Genomic DNA, 26,221 nt, shown 5'->3' on the forward strand with positions numbered 1-26,221 from the left:
AATTATCCATCTTGTACTTAGATGGCTGCTGATTCCATGTTACTGATGTTAAGTTCCTTCTCTCTCACGTCTTTCCAAACAATTCAAAACACATTTTGCTAAAGCAAGTTAGAGTGCTTGGTTGTATGGATGAAATGGGTATGAATAAGTCAGAAATAATGGCCAGAAGCAACCAAAATTGGAAGACTTGGAATTAACATAGCTTCTGCAGTGGCTGTTCTCAGGCTGCAGAAATGAATCCAAATGGAGGCTAGGCTGACCATCCCTGTTGTTCTTCTGAGCAACATTTTTTTTTATTTGACTGGTTCTTAGGATTTATTTGGCTGCTAAAGAAAGAGCTTATAGCAGGTAGGTTATGCCCTTTTTCCAAATTTGATTTCAATGGGCCTTTCATACTGTAGCTTTTCCTCTTTTTGTTAATATACTAGCTTGGGTGCCCAGGTTATTTGAAAAGGGCATTGTTTGTTTTTGGGCGTTAGGTAATACCAGTTTGGTCATATGTTATGCTATTTTCTTAGAAAAAAAAACTCAGTCTTTCCTGTTGTTTTTTGATGAATGCTCCCGTTAGAAAATGCATTAGGATGTGGGTGAACCATGATTTCCAAAAATCTTGGGTCAGTCCTCCCCAAACTCTGTAAGTATTCAAACTCTGCCAGGTTGGGTCTTTCTGCCAAATTTAGTCTAGATCTGACATCAGCTGGATTCAATGTTCTCTGAATACAGGCGAACTATAGCTCCCAGATTTCAAGGCCAATCATCCCTAAACCCTGCCAGTATGAAAAGTTGATTGTGTTGGGTCTGTATACCAAGTTAGTTCTAGGTCCATCATTGGTAAGGTTCAGAGTGCTCTTAGACTGCACGTGAATTATACATCTCAGTCCCTACAACTCCCCTAAATCATGGTGAATTCTCACCAAACCTCTCTCTCTCTCTAATATGTTCAGTTGCTGTGTGCCATAGAAAACAATAGGAAAGGGTTAAGGGAGAGGCAGTGGGTAAGGTCACGCAAATTTCACACCAATGGAGAGAGAAAAGAACCCTGGGATATGGCTCAGAGGAAAGAGGGCTTCAGTGGCTCTCCAGAACAGTGGGTAAGTGGACACCCATGCCACGTACACACATACACATTTTTACTGTATTTTGTGTACAGATGTTCCAAAACTTATTTGTAAGCTGCCCTGAATCCCAATCAATGGCCAATGAACATTAAATACATGTAAACAGAGGATTAGACCTGAAAATAAAAAAAAAATTCAAAAGGGTCACCATTCTATGGTTGACTCTGTGATATAGAAAGAAATGACAATTACAAAAACAGAAACTCTGATAGTGATAACAATGGGTGATTTCACCCGCCCTTGCATTGACTGGATAAGCATATACTTGTATCATTACAACGAGGCAACAGTATTAGATCACATAAACGGTTGCAACTTAGAACAGTTAGCCATTGAACAGCCACAAAAAGAAGCTTTTCTTGAGTTAATCCTAAATTATAACCAGAAGCTGGCATGTGAGAAATTGCACAGAAAGTTTGACCCAGGCATGTTTAAATTTCAAAAGTGGGGATTTCTTTGAGAAATGAGGCGATTAGTTAGAAAGAAGCTGAAAGGAGCAACTAAGAAGGTCAAATCCCTTCAGCAAGGCTTGGAGGTAATTGAAAACTATTATAATACAGGTTCAAATAACATGTGTGCCATAAATTGGGGTAGGGAAGAAAGCATACTGAAGTTCTAAAGCTTCTCAGGGTCATTAAAAAGCCAAGTTTGGGAAGTTACAAAAGTAAAATAACTTCTTGGCAATGCAATCCTAAAAATGCAATCTTACTGGATACACTTAAATAAAATGGTAAATCGGGATTCTAAGTAATGGAGGGCATATATGAGAAAATGCAGTAGACGGGGATGCCAATACTTTGCCCCAAGACATGCTGGGGTATGTATAGATGGCCAAGTTTAACCTCCCCAGCCCCTACAAGCAAACAAACAAATAAACTAGAGCTGGCTGTGAAGTTTACTTCTAGTTCTTTTAAAAAGCTAAACATGGGAGGGGGGTTACCAATCTGAAAAAGAAATTGTCTATTCTGGAGACTGATATAACAAGGACTGATTGGAGGCACAAAGAGCATCTCTGGGGCTGCATGCAACCTCGTCTCTTCCAGATTCAATGTGTTGTCGAAGGCTTTCATGGCTAAAATCACTGGGTTGCTGTGAGTTTCCCGGGCTGTATGGCCATGTTCCATAAGCATTTTCTCCTGACGTTTCTCCTGTATCTATGGCAGGCATCGTCAGAGGTTGTGAGGTCTGTTGGAAACTATGCAATCTTCCAGATTCCTTTGAATATCCCTTTTCTGAGACAAAATAAAAGGGGAAATGGAAGCATGAGAGGCAATCACTCTCCCCACTCATTTAGCCAAATGGAGCCTTGTATTTTCTGTAGGTTGTCATCAAGGGAATATATGTGCAAATGTTATGCTAAAATTACACCTTTCTGTTGGCTAAAATTAAGAGTTGCAATCGGAATATGAAAAGGTTAATCAATGAATCATGCTAATTTTAGTTGATTCTGCTATTAATTACATTTGCATATGAGTAAGAGACTACTTCAGAATCAAACAGTATAGGTTTTTTTGTACATACATATAGCATAACTAGCATAATTATAGAAGCGTGAACATGGCATGGATGTATCTCATCTGCTATTCTTAAAGGTGTGCACATACATACATATTACTGCATACATCTCCTTCCTGATTAATTGAGGGTCACACTTATCAGCTGATCTAGCCTATATTAATATCAGCAATTACCTGGGAATAATTCCCATTGAGCTCACGGAGGCAAACTTCTCATTAGACCAGTTCAGGACTTCATTGTTGTAAGTTACAATCAATTAATGTAGGAAATTAAGTTAGCCCTACTGAAAAACTAAAATGAAGGAAATCTAATGAATTATCATGAACAACTCTCCCTTTTTATTTATTTCTCAATCGGTATGTAATGGGATCTTGTAGCACCTTAGAGAGACTAACAAAGAGACTTAAGTTGGTAGCATAAGCTTTAGTAGACTTAGTCTATTTTGTAATATGAGCCACGGTGGCACAATGTGTTAAACCCTTGTGCTGGCTGGACTGCTGACCTGAAGGTTGGGTTGCTGACTTGAAGGTTGCCGGTTCAAATCTGCGAAATGGGGTGAGCTCCCATCTGTCAGCTCTAGCTTGTGGGGACATTAGAGAAGCCTCCTAGCAGGATGGTAACACATCTGGGCATCTCCTGGGCAACGTCTATGTAGATGGCCAATTCTCTCACACAGAAGCAACTTGCAGTATGTTCTCAAGTCGCTTCTGACACGATAAAAAAATTGCAATATGCTTGAAGTGAACCAGATTTAGCTGAAAAGAAGTAGTATAGATGACAGCACGTGGTATGGGGAAAAATTAGGAAATTCTGAGACTTATGAGGTTGGTGCTGTTCACAAATGTGAACGCAACCCTGTTTTTTTGTGCAAAACTTTAAGAAACAACAGGAGTATGAAAAAAGAACCATGGCATGGTGGGATTTATATATACATATATTTTTTGCTTCTCAGAACAAACAGAAGTTTGAAATGGTAGTATAAATCCTAATCTTCCACAAGTAATCTAGATGGTGTGTGTGTGTGTGTGTATGTGTGTGTGTGTGTGTGTGTGTGAGAGAGAGAGAGAGAGAGAGAGATAGATGTATATGTTTCCTGTTGTACCATTAAGCATGTATCAATGCATTCAGTGGGACTGACTTCCTAATTAGTCAATTCAGGACTTCAGTCTCAGATTGTTTCACTGAATAATCCCCTCTTTTCTCCTTTCTTTTGAATTCATCCAATTTCTCCTCAATTGTCTCTTTTTATAACCAATTTCTTGATAATGAGGGGAAGGCTGAGTTGTTTTATTTGATATCATATAAACATCTGTTTGCTTGTTACAATTGTAACTGTATGTGTTACAAAAAAACCTCCACAATGTAAAGTTGTTCATGAGCCTCTTTTTCAAAAATTCAACAGACCTTTCCAAATCTCTATTCTAGTTGCTGCAAGGGGACAAAATCAGTTGTATTCCAGCATAGTATTTGGCATTACTGAGTTGAATTATCACTTAGAAAAATAAAGTATGGATATTTTATGCTCTCCAGCTGTCTTGATTTGACAAGCACAGTTTTGATTAATCTGTTGTCATTGTATTTTCCTTTCCCCCTCTTTATCCTCAGCATACTTCTACTGCTGCAACCAGAATTTAAAATGGCAAAAGCAATTTCCACTCAATTAGCTCATCAAAAAGAAAAGGAGGAGGTAGAATCTTCCCCTTTTCCGTAGACTCAGGCAAAAGCAAATTGCTGCAACTTCTAACAGTTTGTGTGTTCAACCTTATTAATAACATTTGCCACCTTGACCACACTCTGGTAGTGCTTGATCAAATGTCGTATTTCTTAGATTCTAAGATGCACCCACCTACCATATAAACCAGGCATGAACAAACCTGAAGTCCAAAACACCTGGAAGGCCAGAGTTTGCTCAGGCCTGATACGGTATAAACATATATAAAAATGGAAGTCATACAACTATAAGTGTTTTGTTATATATAAATAAAGTTTTTTTCTACTGGTGATACTAAAATAAGTGTGTGTCTTACAATCAATGGCACCTTAGAATCAAAGAAATACGGTAAATTTCAGTTTTCATTTCTGAAATGCTAGATGTGCTTGCAGAAGTTGCTTTTTAGACTACAATTTCCAGAAACCTCCAACCTTGAGGATATTTGAGCCCAAAAAGCTGTGTTTAAAGTTCCATGTAAGTTCAAGCCCTAGCCTATCACTGCATCTAGCAAATTATTATCTGCACCTATCTGGCTTTGGCCAATTACTCATGTTGCTCAGTTTTCTGCCCTATAAAAACCACACACAGAAATTTTTTTCCTGGAAGAATCCTCACTTTAGCTGCTGGGTTATGAGCTCTTCCTCATTGAGGTAACGAAGACGCTCCTCCTCCACTAAGGAGCGTTGCCGCTGCAAGGGATCCTCCTGTTTGCGCATGGTGTCCGTCACCCGCACACTGATCTCGGTCTCGGTCCGCCGCAGCATAGTCTTCACTGTTTCTTGATTCTGAATCTGAAAAAGGATCAAAAAGAGGTGAGGGAAAAGAAATGAGAATGCTATAGGAGAAGTATTTGCAGATTAATTTCTCATCATGCATCAGAGCCACTGGAGAATAAAAAAATGAAAAAAAAAAACCCACAACTGCATTTTCTGGAATATAACTGAAGAATATCCCAAACCACCTGACGTTCTCTCCAATGTGGATCAATTTCCTTGTTGTGTGTACTGCAGGGTTTGATAAGAACTAGCTAGAATTCATACATATTTTTTCATTAAGAGAGGAAAGAAATATTGGAGAAAGGGAAACAAAGAGATTTATTTATTCAGGCAGAGATTCGACTCCTTTGACTGCTTTATCTTAGAAGTCAGTGTTTGAACTTCAGTGCATGTTTGTAGCACTACTAAATTAGGAGGCTTTCTCCTCCTCCTCCCCTCCTTTTACAATTACATTTTTGGCAGGCACACTAGGATTCTCTCCCAGGCTGGCAATAGCTCCATTTTGGCAGGGTCTCTCCCTACTGAATTTGGCTGGTGTATACACCTAAATTAATTTGGATTTTTAACATGTATATAAGTGGAAATACAGATATTCGAAATTTCCTGCATAAATAGGAAGAAAAGAACTTGAGAAAGTTCTTAGTCAGCTGCAGACCTAATCTGTCTTCTGAAATAAGTCCAATTAAAAAATAGAAGAACTTTATTGAAAAGTGCAGTACAGGTTCTACACACTATTTTTTGTCATCATTATGAGTTGCTAGGACCATATATTCTATATAGCAGGCATTCCCAACCTATGGTCTATGGACTACCAGTGGCCTGCAAGAACTAAAATATGGTCCACGGCCTCACTGTTACTAAACCGTTGCAATGCCACGCGGACCACACCCTCTTCCTCGTGGCCATGAGACCATGGCAAGGAGGCGAGAGAAAGCCGCTAGAGCAGTTTTTTAGATCTTGCACTCTACTTTTTGTATTTTTCATCTTCAGCCCTCTCCCTCTCTTTTTTTTTTACATGAGCATTAACAAAATCTATGGATAATAACACAGCCCAACCAAAAAAGTTTTTTTTTGTGTGTGTGTCTTCGTTTTTAGGCCTGTTCCTGGGGTTACATGGGGTGCTGATTCAGAAAATTGCATTGGATAGACCACATAATTTCTAGATTGTTAAATATGGTTTTCTATGGGCAAGCAGATGGTGACTACTGGATGGCATATGTTCTGTATCAAAAACTAGAGCTGATGTGGTCTATCCAAAGCAATTTTCTGAATCAGCACCCCAAATAATAAAACTAAGAATGCCTTGGAATCATTGTTCATGGAATTTCTATTTGTATCTCAAGATTCTGGGGGTTTGATTGCTTTTCTCAAACTGTGCCCACCTACTTATATTTGCAGTTTCAAAGAAGAAAAGACCAGCAGGCAATTCTGCACAAATACACACACAGCTGATAAACTGTTATGATTGAGCCTCGTGGCTCTGTTTCTGACAGGCGTGGGCGTAAGACTCCTCGAGAGTCAGATACTCTCGAGGAGCGAGAGAGAAAAAGACTGCGAGACATATTTGCAGCACCATCTGACGAAGAGTCTTTCGAAGGGTTTACGGAAAGAATGGAGGAGGGGCTGGTTAGCTCAGAGGAGGATGAGATGGATTGGACTCGGGTAAGGGAGGAATTGGGTGCCACTGGCCATGATGGGACAGAAGATGAATGGGGACCTTCAGGATTAGACCCATGGCTTAGCTGGAGGGATGGGACGGGATCCACAGCTGGAGATGCTGTTGGGCGTAGTCAGAGGTGTTCCAGCTCTGACGAGGAAAGTGATGAGGAAACGCCCGGGTTAAGGAGGACAGCTGACAGTGATGAAGATTTGTAACTGGCATAAAATGGGGCTTGGGAGCAATTGCAAATTGCGTCGGGCAAGGTAATCTGGGCAAACGCTTGGGATTCGTGTGTGTGTGTGTGGGATGCTTCCCTGAAGACTTGTGTGCTTTCCTGTGCTGAGACGTAAGTTGATTGGAATCCAGGGTCAGACGGCGGGAGGGATTGTGTGGGCATTTGTTTGTGCAAACCTGTGCTTACTCTTATTAGCTTGACCTTCCGTCGTCTTCTTGACGGACGCCATCTCCTGCTTTGAGAACTCGGACTGAACTGACCACGGCTTGTCTTCCTCCCTTCTTGGACTTGGAAAAACTACAAACGTCTGCTTCTGGCTTTGATCTACGGAACGGAACTGGTCTACTCTACTGCTAAAATCCCTGGCTGATTTGTTCGTGTTGGAATCCTGTCTGCTGTGTGTGTGTGTGGGAGCGACGCAAGTTACTCTAAACACAGTGTTGGCAGCAGAGAGGAATCTGCTGCCAATTAGTTGCATTCTTTGTATCTTTTGTTCCTTGGCTTTCGTTTTGTTTATACCCAGGCTGAAGAAAGCAGTTTGTTTTTACCCGGATTAAACTCCGGTTTAATCCGGTTTATCTTTTGAACATTTACTTTTGCCCCTTTTTGCTCCTAAAGGCAAAAATTGCCTGGCCCTTGTGTTTTACGGGCATTTTTGAGTTCTGTAAACTAATAAACTCTGTTACTTTGAATCTTGTGGCGTTCTGTCCTTGACAGATTGCCCGACGCCCATAAAAGGTTTATTGCAGCAATAAACCCGTCAGGAAGACGATGGATGAGTTAAGGGTCAAGTTAGACCAATTGCAAACGGCTGTGACCGTTAGCCAAACAGCTCATGCCGTGAAAGGACATATTTTGACTCCTGAACGCTTTGACGGAACCAGGTGCAAGTTGCCAACCTTTTTGGCACAAGTGGAGCTTTATTTTTCTCAGCTCAGTGCTCATGCTTTTCCTACAGACACTAGCAAGGTGGCCTTTATTTTGAGTTTGTTGACCGGTCCCGCAGGACAATGGGCCACTAATTTAATTTTGGGAAATGACCCAGTCAAGGACAATTTGAATAATTTCAAAAAGTTGTTAACTGATACTTTTGGGGATCCTCTCCGCACGGAGAACGCTGGGTGGGCTCTGTATCGGTTGAAACAGGGAAAGGGGACTGTTTTGGATTACTTAAATAAGTTTAACCTGTATCGCCACCAGCTGGATTGGGGGGAAAATGCATTCATGCTTTTATTTACTGCCGGGTTAAGTGATATGCTCCAGGATGAATTAGCACGCTTGGAGCCGGCTGAAAGCTGGGACGCCTTAGTAGCTAAGGTGCTGCGTTTAGACGCAAGGTTCGAGGCTCGTAAACATTCAAAAGCAATGTGTGCGCCACCCATGCATGTAACCAGGGCACCTGTGGTGATGGGGGAAGAGCCCATGGAGCTTGGGGTCTTTAAAAAGCTGTCTACAGAGGAAAAGAGCCGTAGGAGGCAGCTGGGCTTGTGTTTGTACTGTGGGAATGCTGGGCATTTTGCCAAAAATTGTAACGTGAAACCTTCCCAGCTTTCGGGAAAAAGGCCAGCCCTAGTGCGACGTGAGTCCAACGCACTAGGGCTCCTCAAGCAGTCAACTGAGGGGAGGAAGCATGTTTTCGTACCCATTACATTATCTGTTGGGGGAAGGGAACTTGTTTCTACTTTGGCACTACTGGACTCAGGGGCTACGGTCTCATATGTAGATATTGAGTTTGCTAAGAAGCATGGCATTCCTAAAGTGCGCAAGGCATGCGACGTGTGGGTGGAAGGAGCAGATGGGAGACTGCTGGAGACTGGGGTGGTTAACCAGGAAACCTCAGCAGTAACGTGGGATGTGCAGGGAGTAACGGGAACGTTTGTGTGGGACATTACGAGCTTGCCTAGATATGATGTGATCCTGGGGATGGATTGGCTAGCTGTAGTAAACCCACAAGTAGATTGGGCAACACGTAAAGTGATCTTAAAGAGGCAGGATTGTTGCACTTTAAATGTTACTCATTCTGATATGGAGGGAGTGCCTGCTGAGTATGGGGAGTTCTCTGATGTATTTTGTAAAAGAGAAGCGGACAAATTACCACCGCACAGGCCATATGATTGCGCCATCAAGTTGGCAGAAGGTGCGAAACTGCCAGCAGGGAGGCTGTATGCCTTGACTGTACCGGAAAGGCAAGCTTTGCGGGAGTTTCTAGATGAAAATTTAGCCAAGGGGTTTATTCGCCCCTCTAGTTCTCCAACTGCGGCACCAGTATTCTTTGTAGCCAAAAAGACTGGGGAACTTAGGCTGGTCTGCGACTATCGGATCCTAAACAAATACACCATTCGGGATAGGTACCCGCTCCCTTTAATCTCGGAACTGTTATCAAGGGTGCAAGGGGCTAAGGTCTTTACCAAGCTCGACCTGCGGGGGGCCTATAACTTAATCCGTATACGGGAAGGGGATGAATGGAAGACGGCATTTAACACGTGTTTCGGATGCCACGAGTTCCGAGTCATGCCTTTTGGGCTTTGTAATGCTCCTGCGGTCTTCCAGAGGTTCATGAACGATGTGTTCAGGGACCTAATTGACCAATTTTTAGTGATTTATTTGGATGATATCTTGATTTTTTCTAAGGACGAGAAAGAACATCGTCAACATGTCAAGCAGGTTCTGCACCGACTGCGGGCTAATGGGCTTTTCGCCAAGGCTTCCAAGTGCGTCTTTCATGTGCCTGAAGTGGAGTTCCTAGGTCATGTAGTGTCAGGTAGGGAACTTAAAATGGACCCACATAAGGTTGACGCCGTCAACTCATGGCAGGAGCTGAGGACTAAGAAGGATGTACAAAGGTTCTTAGGTTTCGCTAATTACTACCGGGAGTTTATTCCGAATTTTGCAAAGCTCACGGTACCTTTGACGCAGCTTCTGCGCAAGAAACAGCCATTTGTGTGGGGGCGGGAAGCTCACGAGGCGTTTCTACAACTTAAGTCTAGTTTTCAATCGGACAACATACTAACCCATCCTGATGTTGACAAACCGTTTGTGGTAGAAGCGGACGCTTCTAGCTACGCGTTGGGGGCTGTATTGTCTCAGAAGGATTCCTCAGGGACCTTGCGTCCCTGTGGATTTTACTCGCGGCAACTAACACCCTTCGAGCAGAACTATACCATATGGGAGAAGGAGTTGTTGGCGATTAAGGTGGCGTTTGAGGTGTGGCGGCACTGGCTTGAAGGGGCACGGCACCAGATCGTGGTCAGGTCTGATCATAAGAACTTAGAGCATTTGCAAACAGCAAAGAAGTTAAACCAGCGTCAAATCCGCTGGGCTTTGTTTTTCTCCAGGTTTAACTTCAAGGTGCAGTTCGTGGAGGGGAAGGCAAACTTGCGGGCCGATGCTTTATCCCGCAAGCCAGAATTTAAGACCAATGAGCAGGTAGTATGTCAGACCATCTTGCCTACTGCCTCGCTGTGTGTTGTAGATAATGAGCTCGGGTTACATGACCAGATCCTTGAGGCTCAGAAAGATGATGTGTGGACACAGGAGCAACTGATGCTGCTCTCAGCAGGTAACCGTACCATACTGCCGCATCTCCAAGATCAAGACGGGGTATTGGTGCGTAGGGGGCAGGTTTACGTACCAGTGGGGGCCCTCAGGTTGGAGGTGATTAGAGCCCACCATGACGAACCCATGGCGGGGCACTTTGGCAGGTTCAAGACCGTACAGCTTATCACCAGGAGCTACTGGTGGCCAAAGATGCGGCAAGACATTCTGCGCTTTTGTGACAGCTGCGCCGTTTGCCAGCAGAGTAAGACGCCTGTTGGGCGCCCTAGAGGGTTGTTGTCGTCTCTACCTGTTCCGGAGAGGCCATGGCAAATCATTTCCATGGATTTTATTTCAGATTTGCCTAAGTCTGGGGGTTATACTTGTATTTGGGTGGTGGTGGATTTATTTAGTAAACTGGCTCATTTTATTCCTTGTTCAACCATTCCGGCGGCCCCTACGTTGGCCTTACTATTTACTAAGCACATCTATCGTTTGCACGGAGCACCCGAGGTGATTATTTCAGATAGGGCTCCGCAATTTGTGTCACGCTTTTGGAAACACTTCCATGAGTGCTTGGGGACTAAGTTAAACGTGTCGTCCGCCTTCCATCCGCAAACGGATGGACAGTCGGAACGGGTTAATGGGCTCTTAGAGCAGTATCTGCGTTGTTTTTGTTTAGATCAACCCACGGCTTGGGTGAAGTGGCTACCGGTGGCGGAGTTTGCTTACAACAATGCGGTGCACACGTCTAGTCAGCATACGCCGTTTGAGCTTACTTATGGCTTTCACCCACGGGGAGGTGTGGCGCCGTCGACCAATGTGGTCTCTTCGGACCCTGTGTACCGCTCTACGGAAATGGCTGCATTGCATGATGTTGCCCGTCGCTTACTGTTGGAAGCTAAGGCAACGCAGAAGACTCAGGCTGACCGCCACAGGCAGGCAGGGGAGGAGTTGGAAGAAGGGGATTTGGTGTGGTTATCTTCCAAACATATTAAACAGGCTGGGGGAAAGTTTGCGCCTCGGTATTTGGGTCCCTTTCCTATCGTTAAAAAGATTTCTTCTGTTGCGTTTCGTTTACGTTTACCGTCTAGTTTAAAGGTCCATCCAGTCTTTCATCGTTCGCTGTTGAAACTTGATACCTCTAGTCGTCGTGGTGCTATAGCGGAGGGTATCACTGCCACTTCTCCGCCATCGGAGGAGGAGGCCTTTGTGAGAGGGGATAGTGTTATGATTGAGCCTCGTGGCTCTGTTTCTGACAGGCGTGGGCGTAAGACTCCTCGAGAGTCAGATACTCTCGAGGAGCGAGAGAGAAAAAGACTGCGAGACATATTTGCAGCACCATCTGACGAAGAGTCTTTCGAAGGGTTTACGGAAAGAATGGAGGAGGGGCTGGTTAGCTCAGAGGAGGATGAGATGGATTGGACTCGGGTAAGGGAGGAATTGGGTGCCACTGGCCATGATGGGACAGAAGATGAATGGGGACCTTCAGGATTAGACCCATGGCTTAGCTGGAGGGATGGGACGGGATCCACAGCTGGAGATGCTGTTGGGCGTAGTCAGAGGTGTTCCAGCTCTGACGAGGAAAGTGATGAGGAAACGCCCGGGTTAAGGAGGACAGCTGACAGTGATGAAGATTTGTAACTGGCATAAAATGGGGCTTGGGAGCAATTGCAAATTGCGTCGGGCAAGGTAATCTGGGCAAACGCTTGGGATTCGTGTGTGTGTGTGTGGGATGCTTCCCTGAAGACTTGTGTGCTTTCCTGTGCTGAGACGTAAGTTGATTGGAATCCAGGGTCAGACGGCGGGAGGGATTGTGTGGGCATTTGTTTGTGCAAACCTGTGCTTACTCTTATTAGCTTGACCTTCCGTCGTCTTCTTGACGGACGCCATCTCCTGCTTTGAGAACTCGGACTGAACTGACCACGGCTTGTCTTCCTCCCTTCTTGGACTTGGAAAAACTACAAACGTCTGCTTCTGGCTTTGATCTACGGAACGGAACTGGTCTACTCTACTGCTAAAATCCCTGGCTGATTTGTTCGTGTTGGAATCCTGTCTGCTGTGTGTGTGTGTGGGAGCGACGCAAGTTACTCTAAACACAGTGTTGGCAGCAGAGAGGAATCTGCTGCCAATTAGTTGCATTCTTTGTATCTTTTGTTCCTTGGCTTTCGTTTTGTTTATACCCAGGCTGAAGAAAGCAGTTTGTTTTTACCCGGATTAAACTCCGGTTTAATCCGGTTTATCTTTTGAACATTTACTTTTGCCCCTTTTTGCTCCTAAAGGCAAAAATTGCCTGGCCCTTGTGTTTTACGGGCATTTTTGAGTTCTGTAAACTAATAAACTCTGTTACTTTGAATCTTGTGGCGTTCTGTCCTTGACATAAACCCAAGTTAAGTCTTTTATCTAAGGTATGCTTTCCATTGGGTGACATATCCATTACCTAAAATTTCAGGGTATCCTCTGAGTGAAATGATTCAATTTTGCAGATGATTGACACTGATAGAAAGGGCCGCTAAGAAATGACATAGCAGGATTTCCAAAGTTCAAAAGGATCTAAGGGAGATGATAGAAAGCAAGCCATTCCCTTTTCCACGACTCAGCTCTATTCACCGCTTTTGAGCTTCCAACAAGCTGTCACTGTTAATTATCTCTGGAGCTAAGCAATTCAGAGGAAAATGCAAGCGTGCTCTACAGTTGGGGATGGCAAGATCAGATCACTGGCTACGGATGTGCAGCTGCCATCTGGCCTTTTGTTTGGTGCCAGATACTCCAAAATAATATCACCCATCACCAAGAAGGATTTGTTTTGGTGACTGCTGCCAATGAGGATAAAAGTTAGTAGAACAGGAGAAATAAATTTGAGCTGAGAAGATATTTACATAGTTTTTATTTGAGGTGGGAAACCAATTAATTGCTTTCCTACAGATTACCAAAAAAAATGTATTGTAGGGAAAGAAGGAAGGAAGTGTTGTAGATCAGCCAGAGGCTGAATGTTTAACTGAGGATTTAGAGGGGGTTGTGGGTTTTCCTGTGGCACAAAGTGATGGGCTCTCAAATCTGGGAAAGCCAGGTCTGGGAAAATGATGTTTTGCTCTGTGAGAACACTGGCTCAGAAAGTGCAGGGCCTTAAGGCCAGTCCGAGGAGTCAATATTAGATAGGTATTTGAGTGAGGAGCTGAGTGATAAGGTGTGTCGGTTTACAAATCAGAGCCGAAAATAGAGTACGCCAGGCTGAGAGATTACATGGGAAAATTGGGGATAAAGTTCATGGGAGACATAATGCTTTCATGGGTGGCTATCAAACAACAAGTTGTTTACTTTAAGGGAGGTTCAGGCAATGCTGCATTAGAGTGAGAACCTCAGCCTGACTTCTCTTGTTCATGGTTCAAGTCAAGCCTTGATTTTGGATTTAATATATCCTGAAGTTTTCTATCTTTCTGCTCAAGTTTTACTAGTTATATTTTCCTGATTGTGGATTTATGCTGTATCTGTGATTCCTTGCTGTTCCTGGACTTTGCCACCTTTGGAACTTTACGATGTATTTGGATTATTTGTTTGGTTCTCACCTTTTGTTAAACCCTTTTGGATTATATATCTCCGTTTTGTATTCCTGATTTTTATATGCTTTTTATCTGTTTTTACAATAAACTGTTTGCTTATATTTCTGGACTCTTATGTGGTGCAGTGGTCATAGGTGTTTTCAGGCCTGGAGTGTAACAGGAAGGAAGGAAGGAAGGAAGGAAGGAAGGAAGGAAGGAAGGAAGGAAGGAAGGAAGGAAGGAAGGAAGGAAGGAAAACCTTATACTGTTTTTCTTCAGATAATTCAGATCAGAATTTAAACTGAGTTATATGGGGGGGGGCACAGTATTCTTGAGAACAGGAGTTCAAGTGTTGAGTAAATAGTACAATGCAACAGCAGGAGGGGAAAAAACTTCAATAAGCAGTTGGAGGAATGACCCATGGGCTTTGATGCCTCTACACAAATGCACAGTGCATGGGAAATAAGATAAACCTGCACTTAAAACTTAGCCATAAATAATTTTTAATTAAAAACAGACAAAATCAGATTTAGGCTTTTGTGTAATTTTTCCTTTTATCAAACAATCAAATAAGAAAATTAAATTAAATGTGACTAAATGGAAATTCAGAAACGGCCTCAAGAAAGCTACATCTGAGATCTATGTACATGTATTCAGTTACTTTTCTAAATTTGCATCACTTCTCTTATTTTGAATAATTTATTCAGATTTTTTTTAGTCATTGAGAGTCACAGCAAGTCATTCAGCAGCTCACTGAGCAGTGGAAATCATATCTAACCTCCCCCATTGTCTTTTGAGATTTGAACACGAATCAATGATTGAAGCGTAACTTAAGGATACAAAACACACCCTTTAAAAAAAAAATCCCCACCTCCACCACAATACACTCAATATGATATTTTGAACTTTTTTTTTGCACTTATGAAAAGTTGGCATGAACACATCCAAGCCCAGCATACCTGTAGTTTCTTCAGTTGCAGCAGCTGATTGCGGAGATCACTGGCATTTTGCTGCAAGTCATGGAGATGGAGTTGCATGTGCAGACGGGTAATGGCAGTGGGTTGCCCAGCTGGTGTACCAGTAGCCGATGGGGGCGGAGGGCCAGGAACTGGGGTCCCTCCACTGCTTCTGCACGGGGCTAGAAAAGAGACAACAGCAAAGATCCAGTCACTCTAAATCGCAATCCAATTACAATCCACTACGATTTCTTTTTTAAAAAGACATTAGTCATACAAAATTGCACACCATTTGAAAAATGTCCATGCTAAATTGGACCTGGTTTTTACACTCAAGTTACCAATGCAAAGCACATTATAAGCTTTCATCAGAGCGATGCCAGCAACTAGCACAAAATCATTCTGTATCCATAAAGAATTGTGGCCATGAGCAGGTTTCAGTCAACCAAAAGTTTGGGATGGGATTAATTCTTTCTATATGAAACAAAGCTGTAATTCAAAGAAATGGAGTGCCTATATTGACCTCATGCCCATTGCAAAACCATGCTTTAAATATTTATCTATCATTTCTCCTTTTACTCCATCCTATTCTAATAATGTAGATTATAATCCCCACTGGATCTGAGATCATATAATTCTATTCTTCTGTGTCGGTTACCAAAATAAATCAAGTAGCATATTGATGCAATAAGAAAAAATGTAATTCATGCCATCTAAATTAATTTTAAATTTGTAATATCTTTTTAACACCTTCACCTTTCTCTTATTGTGGTTGCAAGCTGATTTGGACATGTGGCTTTGCCTTTTAGTCAGTTAGTAAAGGTAAAGTCGTGTCTGACTCAGAGTTGATGCTCATCTCCATTTCTAAGCTGAAGAGCTGGTGTTGTCCGTAGATGTCTCCAAAGTCATGTGACCAGCATGACTGCATGGAGTGCCATCACCTACCCGCAGAAGCAGTAACTATTGATCTACTCACATTTGCATGTTTTCAAACTGCTAGGTTGGCAGAAGCTGAGGAAAGTTTTGGAAATCCCCAAATGTCCTCCCACGCTTCTGGAGAGCAGGGCTTCCATATTTTGAATCCCTCTATATTAGATTATTTCCTATTGTATAAAAGATGTCTCCTGGGTCCAAAACAGCCCAGAGATGGCAAAAATGTGGCAATCTCCCTTCATGTTCCATAAGGGAAGTTTGGAGGCAACAGTATTATTCTATTTTGGTTAACTTCCATCATTTTTCCCAGGGTTGCAGGGAAACCTAGGGGTAGAAAAGTGGCTTGGGAAAGCAAATGGTCAACGATCCACTTTTTCTCCATTGTGTCAAAGATGGAAAACAATACCATATTTACTCGAGGCTAATGTGCCATCAAATATAATGCACACCTCAATTTTCAAAACCTTGAAACTGAAAAAAAACTGGCAAATGTAATACACAGCGGCAAAAAGTTCACTCTTTGTAATTTGATCAAAGATGTATGCATTACAGTTGCTGTGCACTTAGAACTCCTTCTTTAAAAATAAAAGTATTATAATACCAAAACTTCTACTTATTGAAAGGAAAACTATGGCACCACTACTGTTTATTCTGTTTCAGATATCTACACCACCTTAACTGTCTGCCTCAATGATATGGAATCATGGGAGTGTAGTTTTACAAGGTCTTGAGCTTTCGCAGCCAAGGAGTGCTGATCTGCTTCTGAAAACCCCTTAAAAACAATGAAAAAACATAAAGTGAACCCACACTGTAGAATTAAAGTAGTTTGGCATCACTTTAGATGCTATGGTTCTACAAGAGCTTTAACCTTCTCTGCCAAAGAATTCTGGTGCCTCACCAAACTACAAATCCCAGGATCCCATACCATTGAGCCATGGCAGTTAAAGTGGCTACCCAACAGCATGGCAACCATTCCACTGGCTCCCTTGCTAGTCTCCACTACATGTTGCAGCATGCAAATATCAGTTTGTGTGTGTGTGTGTGTGTGAACAGGAAAATGCAAAGCATCAAGCTGATTGGTTGGGCCACACCCAGGGAGCTAACTGAGCCTGGGAATTTTGGCAACAGTTACCGTTTCTGCTGGAGCTCAGTTTGGAAAGGAGCTTACAGAACGAGGTTTTGCTCCTGGGCTGCTGGAGGATGACATTTTACATTGACATGTTGGATTTCTCTTGTAATTTACTGTTCATCTGCATGGTGTGAGGATTTGTAAAAGAGGCACCATGATGTGGTGAGTTGACGGGGAAAGGGCATGTGTTGACAGCTGATTGGCTGAGCCTGCCAGGAGCCAAAATTCCGATTGGCTGCTGTCTATAGCTTGGTGCTGAGACAAACCGCTTTAACTGCCACTTTTATCTTGGGGAGGGAGGAGAGCAGCTGACTGAAAATGGTCAGGAAGGAAATGGCTGCCATACTCTGAAGCCTGATTATTTATAAGGCAAATGAGGCATATTTAACGACTGTTTAAAGGGACTGTTTATTCCCTCAGTTCTCTGCGTGAATTCAGGAAGATTGCTATATATATTGTTGCCCTGTTTGATCTTTGAACTGAAGTAAAGATACTGTTACTTGTTACACAGGCCTGAGTGACATTTTATTATACTGCAGGGTTTATCTTGATTCAGAAATTGTGGTAACGCTTCTATTTATTTATTTCTACAACCCACGACACATGGCATATCTTTTCTCTGGAAAGACAGTGCATGGACTGGTCAAACGTGAACTACGTGTGATTTTCATTCCACCAACATATCTGGCTGATGAAACTCCAAACACTTCTTGCTCTCCTACTCCATGGATCAGCCCAAGATTAGTTCTCTTCCCTGTGTCAAGGCGTGTTAGGAGATGAAGACAATTGATCACTTACGTGCAGATGGAGGTGTCCCTCCATTAATTCCTTCTGTCCTCTCACTGTAACAATAGCAACAAAACAAAGATGAAACATTTAAAAGGCATCTCCACTTTTGAATTATGGCAGGAAAACAATAGTAAAACAACCCTGTAAAAACATGTACATTACACATGCACTTGGCAGATGCATCAGATAAGAAAATTAGCTTAGCTAACAGAAAGGCCTATTGATAACATAGCTTTTGGCATACTAAACTAACCAGGGAAACACATTAGGAATAGGAAACTATCATCCAAATACATGAATATCCTTCTCTAAATGTGACCATATTGGAGACGTGGGCATTTACCTCAGGAAAACAGCATGAGTGAGAAAAGAAATAGTCTTTCAGGCGGGATTATAAAGTAGATTGGTACAGAAAATTGCTTTTTCTTTTTTACAGGATTGAAAATTGGGATCTGTGTGCTTTTTGGCATCGCAAATACTAAAGTGGGTAAGATGGCTGTCTTCAGATCCTTTGTGTATGACCTGCAATGGAAATATGAAGGCTGTGTATGCCTAAGGGCTGCAAAATTGAGGTGCAACTGCACAGTGGTTGGTGCAATAAGCTCCTTTAACAGTTCACATAAAAGGGACTTTCTTTTTTTCTTTTTTTGCTCAGTTATTAAATGTACTGTTCTCTTTTGAATCATACCATCCTACCTTATTAGAGTCATGGCTGATTAAGGATTTGAACACTGAAGTTTCTTGGTCCAGAGTCACATTTAACCCTAATTCCATTTTGGCCCCATCTTCTGCTAGTCCCGTGAAGGTTTTTTGCTAGAAATGGATCTCTAGTTTGATACCAAAATCCTATTTTACACTCTGTAGGGAAAATCATAAACTTCCAGTGCCAAGGGAAGAAGAGCATGAAGAGCAATCTCTTACCTAGGTGTTTCTGCATCAGAACTTCTCATCAATGCACTTTGCACCAAGCCAGTGAGGCTGGCAATCTGCTTCTCCATGGCTTCCATGCGCTCCCTGAAAGAAAGAAGGTGGACAAGATGAATAAAGAAGAATAGATGATTTTCTTGCTTTTCTCTGAGTAACAGAAAAGCATCAGGGATGATAGGGATTGTTCAATCAGTCTAGATTTGTGTTGTTGAAGGCTTTCATAACCAGAATCACTGGGTTGCGAGTTTTCCGGGCTGCATGGCCATGTTCCAAAAGCATTATTTCCTGATGTTTTCCCCACATCTATGACAGACATCCTTAGAGGTTGTGAGGTCTATTGGAACCTAGGAAAGTGAGGTTTATATATTGGTGGAATGTCCAGGGTGAGAGAAAGAATTATTGTCTGTTTGAGGAAAGTGTGAAACCACTATGTCAGAGTACACAAAGAAGCCATTGAAATCCACAAGCAGGTGGGCAATTTCAACAGAAAGGAAGAAACCATGAAAATGAACAAAATCTGGCTACCAGTATTAAAAAAACTTTAAAATCAGGGCAGTAAATAAAGAACAACATTAAAAAAACAGGGGAATTCCAGACAAGAAACAATCCGGGCAAGCTAAAACCTCCCAACAAGTGATCCCCCTGGGAGGAAGCAGACAGGCTTTGAAGCTGCAAGGCCATTCAATGCTAATCAAGGTGACCAGTTGCAACACTCATACTTTCCTCAAACAGACAAAGAGTTATTTCTCTCACCATGGACATCCCACTAATATATAAACCCCACCTGCCTAGATTCCAACAGACCTCACAACCTCTGTGAATGCCTGCCACAGATGTGTCAGGCGATAATGCTTCTGAAACATGACCATACAGCTTGGAAAACTTACAGCAGACCAGTCTACATTTGGTGCATGCCATTTTCACAAGTATTCACTCAGAAGTTGTTTTCACACAATTTTTACAGCAATGTGCGTTGGGAGGGAGATAACCTGTCAAAATTTGAATTTGATTTCAAACAACTTTTGTTAACATTTTTCTCAACGCACATTTTATACACAACTCTCCATAATATATATGCATTTTGCATGCAGCTGCCACCGCTACATGGATTTTTATGTGTGGTTTTTATTTTAAATTTTTTTAAAAAAATCTGCAACCTGAAGCTAATCTACATACTTGGCATGAGAAGTGTAATGTAGATAGGTTTGCTGAAAATGTGGATCAAAGAACAATCTCCCTTATCTCTAAGTAAGGAGGGAACGCCCTAATTTATTTATGCAGGTTTCATTTTAAAACATTGCATTATGCAACTCTTATTTGGAACATCATAGGCAATTGACAACAGTGTAAAAAAGCCCAAGTGCTATAATATTTTTTTTAAAAAAAATATATTTAAAAATTTAGCAGAACAATGAACATTCTTCTTCTACTTCTTCGGCATCGTCGTCCCAGCTTTTTTTAAAAAAAACGGTTTAGTATACTTCCCAAAACTCTTTGGAAGAGCCACATCTTAATACAATAAAAACTGAGGAGCAATTGAGCAAAACTGGCTTCCTGAGGATATAAGTAATTTCAAAATGCAACAAGACTCCAGCCAAATCAGACTAAAGGAGCATGTAATCCAGTATCCTGTTTTTCTGCTGTGAACAACCAGATAATCGTGGGAAGCCCATGAAGGCAACCGAATAAAGGTCAGCAATCAAGTTGGAAAAAAGACAGTTTGGAGAAAGGCAAGTTTAAATGAGAGTTCATCTGCTCACAAGATGGATATTCATCATGGTGTGCATGAACCCATAAATATGTTTTTGTGATAAGGAAATTTGGTCTCAAATATGCCAACATCCAAATGAACTTTCAGAATTTCTGGATAGCTACCAAGAATGTTTTTCTAGGTGTAAAGATTACTGCAGAGGCAGACTGTAGCCAGGAAATCAGAAGACATTTACTTCTTGGAAGGAAGAGGGGCCGACCAAGGACAAGATGGATAGATGGTATCCTTGAAGTAACTGGCTTGACCTTGAAGGAGCTGGGGGTAGCTACGGCCGACAGAGGTCACAAAGTGTTGGAAGTGACTGAATGAATAAACAACACCAAGAATGTGTTTCAATGTACTATTAATCCCCCAATTTTTGTAACCAAGCAGTGTGTTTCCAAGCCCAAACTGAACCCCGTATAAGGTAATCCATAAGCATTACAAAGTCTGTTTAGCCATGTCTCCCTGGTAACATGTAGCTGCAAAACCAAAAAAATGTAAAATAATTCATAGCATGAAGGACTGTATGCCCCTACTCCATTACAAGCAATGGCTATAGAGATAGTGTAGGTATGCATTGCAATCAATCATGTGCCTCCTCATTAACATCCCAGTAGAAGTGGCCTTGCACAGTCTTTCTGTAACTCATAGTCTGGACATTAATCTGTCTGAAGATTGCCTAGGGGGAGTCCCACTGGAGCATTGCAGCACACCAAAATATTTGGGAGTTACCCTGGACCGTGCCCTGGCTTACAAGAAGCACTGCTTGACTATCAAGCAAAAAACAGGTGCTAGAAATAACATCAAACAAAAGCTGACTGGCACAACCTGAGAATCACAACCAGACACAGTGAAGACATCTGCCCTTGCGCTTTGCTACTCTGCTACTGAATATGCATGCCCGGTGTGGAACACATCTCACCATGTTAAAACACTGGATGGGGCTCTTAATGAGACATATCACATTATCACAGAATTTTACACCCCTCACCATTGGAGAAATTATACTGTTTAGCTGGCATTGCACCACCTGACATCCCCCAGGAAGTAGCAGCCATCAATGAAAGGACGAAGGCATTGACATTTCCAGCCCACCCCCTGTTCGGGTATCAGACAGCACGCCAACGCCTTAAATCAAGAAATAGTTTTATGGGACCTGGAGAGATACTCACAGGAACACCTCAGCAAACAAGAGTCCTAGGCTGAGGCCCGGAACCTCAGTCAGTAGCATACGCCTGATGAGAGGCTCCCTCTTGTACACACAACAAACTGGGTGACTTGGAAGGCACTGAACAGACTGCGCTCTGGCACCACGGGATGCAGGGCCAGCCTTAAAAAATGGGGCTGCAAAGTGGAGTCCACGACATGCGAGTGTGGGGAGGAGCAAACCACAGACCACCTATTGCAGTCAGAGCCCTGCCACATGCACTATGGAGGACCTTCTTGCAGCAACACCAGAGGCACTCCAAATGGCCAACTACTGCTCAAAAGACATTTAGTATAATACCAAGTAAAAAAACTTTGCGTTTTCAAATACATTACAACTTGTACCCTTGGTTCGCTTCTGACACGATAAATAAATAAATCTGCCTGCAAGATTGTAATCATATGTGGAAGGGGAAAGAAGCCAAAAGTTTGGGTGGTAAGGAGAGGTGGAAGATTTTTGGAAAAGATTTAAACATCATTGTCATTCTATTGTTTATAGCCAGCTGAATATGTTTTGCTGCCTAAGGTGAAGGACAAGATAGCATTCCCTCTCATGCACATACTTCACATAGAAAGGCAACTTGGACTGGCAGCTGAATTGTACTTCAACTTCAATAAGAGGACAGTGCCTTCCATGCCACTGAGGGCAGCACCTCGTCTTAGGGAATATGGGACAGACACAGTCAACTCTGTCCTTCAACAAAAGGGAATGGCCACATGAGGAATGGTTGGGGGCTCTCACTGCTGCTCTCCATTATCTGCTTCCAGAAGTGGTTGCTCCAGTCTGCCTAAAAAAAGAGCTGGTCATGCCATTCTGGCATGGCTAGTGCTCTTTGGCTAAAGTCAAGTGGGAAATGCTTCTCTTCTGAGGCTACAGCACTTTGAAAAATAGTGAAGCACTATGGAAAAGGCTTAGAACCATGAATCTGTCCCAAAATTGGGTTTTTGTTTGTTTATTTATTTGGCTACTCTTTCCTGACAATGTTGATCCTGAAGGTGTTTCTCAGCTAGTCTTCCTTGAAGGTTTAGCACTGAAGAGAAATTTCTTATACACACTTTCCAGTACATTAACTTCTGTCATTCCTTTGACCTCTCCTGCATGCCTTTCACACACACGCTCACTTTCTCTCGCTGTTTCTAATCATTTCTTTCTTTCTATCTTTTTGTTATCCTAATGAGCTCTGTTCCTATCATTCCCCCTGACAACTCAGCTGACAGCTCAGGAACTATGCTGGCTGTGGTGAAGTAGACACAGGAAGATTAGAAGGAGATAAGGCACATTTTCTCCAGTATGATTTGCCTTTTGCCAGCCCCTAAAAGGCAACAGAGAAAGGCCACTAAATAGTGAGAAGTGGAATGGTACTATGGGGACACAGAAGGCACATAACTATTCAAAGTACATGGGGTGAAACTACCGTAGTTATTTATTCAACCCTTAGGTGATGCCAAGGTACCATTTCTCTGCAATCAACTAGGAGTGGAATTAAAATGGAGCTCCATGAAGCATGTAATATACTGTTGTATTATCCATCAATGTAATTCCCTATGGTGAAAATTCTTATTAAAAAAATTAGCAGTAAGTCCCATTGAGCAAAGGCCCAAAAAAATGGGTAAAAGTCATATGGAGCATAGAAGAGAGTTGAGTAATCTCATGCCTTCCAGATGCTCTAGATTACAAGTCCATAAAGTACAGCTAGCATGGCCAACAGGCAGGGATAATAGGAGTTGAAGTCTAAAATAGCTTTTCTCAACCTGGGGGTTGAGACACCTGGGGGTCATGAGGGGGGTTGTCAGAGGGGTCGCCAAAGACCAGTATTTTCTGTTGGTCATGGGGGTTCTGTTTGGGAAGATTGGTTCAGTTCCACTGATGGTGGAGTTCAGAATGCTTTTTGATTGTAGGTGAACAATAAATCCCAGCAACTACAACTCCCAAATGCCAAGGTCTGTTTCTCCCAAACTCCACCATTGTCCAAATTTGGGCATATTGAGTATTTGTGCCAAGTTTGGTCCAGATCCTTCATTGTTTGAGTCCACAGTGCTCTCTGGATGCAGGTGAACTACAGCTCCAAAACTCAAGATCAATGCACACCAAACCTTTCCAGTATTTTCTGTTGGTCATGGGAGTTCTGTGTGCCCAGTTCAGTTCAGTTCCATCGTTGGAGGAGTTCATAATGCTTTTTGATTGTAGGTGAATTATACATCCCAGCAACTTCAACTCCCAAATGACAAAATCAATCCCCCCCAACCCCACCAGTATTCACATTTGGGTGTATTGGGTTTTGTGCCAAATTTGGTCCAGTGAATGAAAATACATCCTGCATATCAGATATTTACATTACGATTCATAACAGTAGCAAAATTACAGTTATGAAGTAGCAGCGAAAATAATTTTATGGTTGGGGTTCACCACAACATGAAGAACCCATATTAGGGGGTTACAACTTTAGGAAGGTTGAGAACCACTGGTCTAAAACATCGAAGAAACAAAAGATTGCCTATCCTGGTTTAGGGCCTGTAGACTGCATACTATCAGCAGGAAGGATATAGGCAAGCAGTTTTGGAGACTTCATTAAAAGTACACATAATAAAGCAGATAAAGAGGCTAAACAGTCAGTGTGCTCATCTGTGATAGCTGAATTCATGGTAATTGGCATGAATTAACTTGTTCAAACCACTCTGGACATTTTGTACTGAGGAGTAGATATGTCCCTTTACAAACTCTGTACCTCATTTTTTGCACAGTCACAATTACTGTTCAGAAAACCAGGATCTGTATGCTGGTGTCAAACTCCAATGATATGTAAATATTGGCCAGGGCGCTGAACAATGTCTTGCAATGACAGATATTAACTATAGCTATGTCTTGATAATGAAATCTTATCATCATCATCATCTTACCTTGTTTCTGTATCCTTGGCAGGCACAGGTGAACTGAATCCTGAAAGGGGACGTTCTCCAGGACCAGGGAAGAGCTCTGGGGGCCCTGAAGAGCTAGAATTGCGTGGCTTGTTGACAGGGCTTTCCATGAAGACGGAGGAGCAAGAGTCTTTGCGAAAAGTCTGGCGAACTGGTGAAGACCGGCTTGGAGGCCCCGAATAAGGGCTGTGGGGGCTTTGGCTCTGCTGAACGTCTACTAGGCGGCCGTCAGCAATTTTCTGGGGGGACGATGGGGGCAAGCGAAAGCCCATCCCTGGACCATAGGTATCACTATATATCTGTGCATTGGGCTTGTATAGGCTATCTTCAAGTTCTGACTGCAGGGCAGCAGCTGAATAGGTACTGAGGGACCGCACGGAGCCTCGCTTATAGAGACCCCCAGGATAAGCAAATGGGTCTCCCATCCCAGCCAGTGACTGAGTGGATGTAATGCTGAGACGTCCTTCATGCACCATACTGTAAGGATCAGCATACAGACCTTCATTCTTCACAAGCACCATGTTCTTCCCAGCCAGATCTTCATCTGGTTTGACGTCCCGGCGTTCCAAAATAGCACTTGGGCTTGGTGAGACACCTTGGGCTGGAGGCAGGTTGGAAAGGCGTTCACTATGGTGTACAGGGCTGCCTGCATAGGAAGGTGGGCGCCCTCCACTATAAGACATACGGGAACGGGACGGTGAGGAGGACTGAAGCACTGGTGGGGGAGAACCAGAGGTGAGGTGGGAAGCAGGGGACATGCTGTTCAGGCGCCGGGTGGGAGAGGACTCCCTGGAAGAGTAGACCATTTCTCTCTGAAGAGACAAAAAGTCAGAGAAGATGGGAATGTTGGCACTCTAATCTGCTCCATAAAATATGTGGAGTTGTTAAAAGGCATTTGGTTAAAGAGGTGGATGGGAAAGATAAAAACAAATGAAAGCCAGTCCCATCAGTTCTTCCTATGGTCTAACTCATGCAAAGAAAAGATGAGATTGCCAAGATTAACTATGCCCATTTGAGTGTTCTGTGGATGTAGGTAACGTGCACCATCATCATTATCATCATAGTAGCATCTACACATTTTCACAAAAAACCCTGATATGTAAGGGAAAATGTGCCAGAATTTTCCTTCCTGGTATATAATTTTCTCCAATTTCATTTGCTGAGAAACATTAAATATTGCCCTCTCCTACTTGCAATCTGAAAGTGGTATAATCTTGGAAGCATTTTAACATTTTACCTGCTGTGTGAATTACGCCTATGAGTTCAGCAGTATTCATCTTCTGCATGAATGCCTCAAATTCGGCATCATTATATGCACTCTACTATAAGAATATATTATGCAAAACACAAACATTTGTTTCTATGGTTCATCCATTGACGCTCTGTTAGCCAGGGGAAACAAGGCAAAGGAATATTGAAGCTTTGCTTCCTGATCAGTGAAGATCGTTATCTTTTGGCTGGATTTTCCTAGGAGATGGCCCCACTTATTTAAACCTGTCCTTTTATTAGCTGTAAAGACTA

The 26,221-nt window shown here is 42.5% G+C and overlaps 1 protein-coding gene across 17 annotated transcripts in view; it reads right to left on the bottom strand.

Annotated features, from left to right (window-relative positions):
- The window catches only part of srcin1 (SRC kinase signaling inhibitor 1), a 366,662-nt gene that overhangs the window by 52,778 nt on the left and 287,663 nt on the right, over window positions 1–26,221 (bottom strand). For all 17 annotated transcript variants that reach the window (XM_062984357.1, XM_062984358.1, XM_062984343.1 and 14 more), the window contains 5 exons: window positions 24,683–25,512; window positions 18,820–18,912; window positions 17,908–17,951; window positions 15,051–15,229; window positions 4,963–5,138 (listed from right to left, as the gene is read on the bottom strand). In XM_062984357.1, the coding sequence (XP_062840427.1) occupies window positions 4,963–5,138; window positions 15,051–15,229; window positions 17,908–17,951; window positions 18,820–18,912; window positions 24,683–25,512 (1,322 nt within the window). The remainder of the gene's footprint in view (window positions 1–4,962; window positions 5,139–15,050; window positions 15,230–17,907; window positions 17,952–18,819; window positions 18,913–24,682; window positions 25,513–26,221) is intronic.

This window comes from Anolis carolinensis, chromosome 6 (assembly GCF_035594765.1).
Source record: "Anolis carolinensis isolate JA03-04 chromosome 6, rAnoCar3.1.pri, whole genome shotgun sequence".
NCBI classification, from domain to species: domain Eukaryota; kingdom Metazoa; phylum Chordata; class Lepidosauria; order Squamata; family Dactyloidae; genus Anolis; species Anolis carolinensis.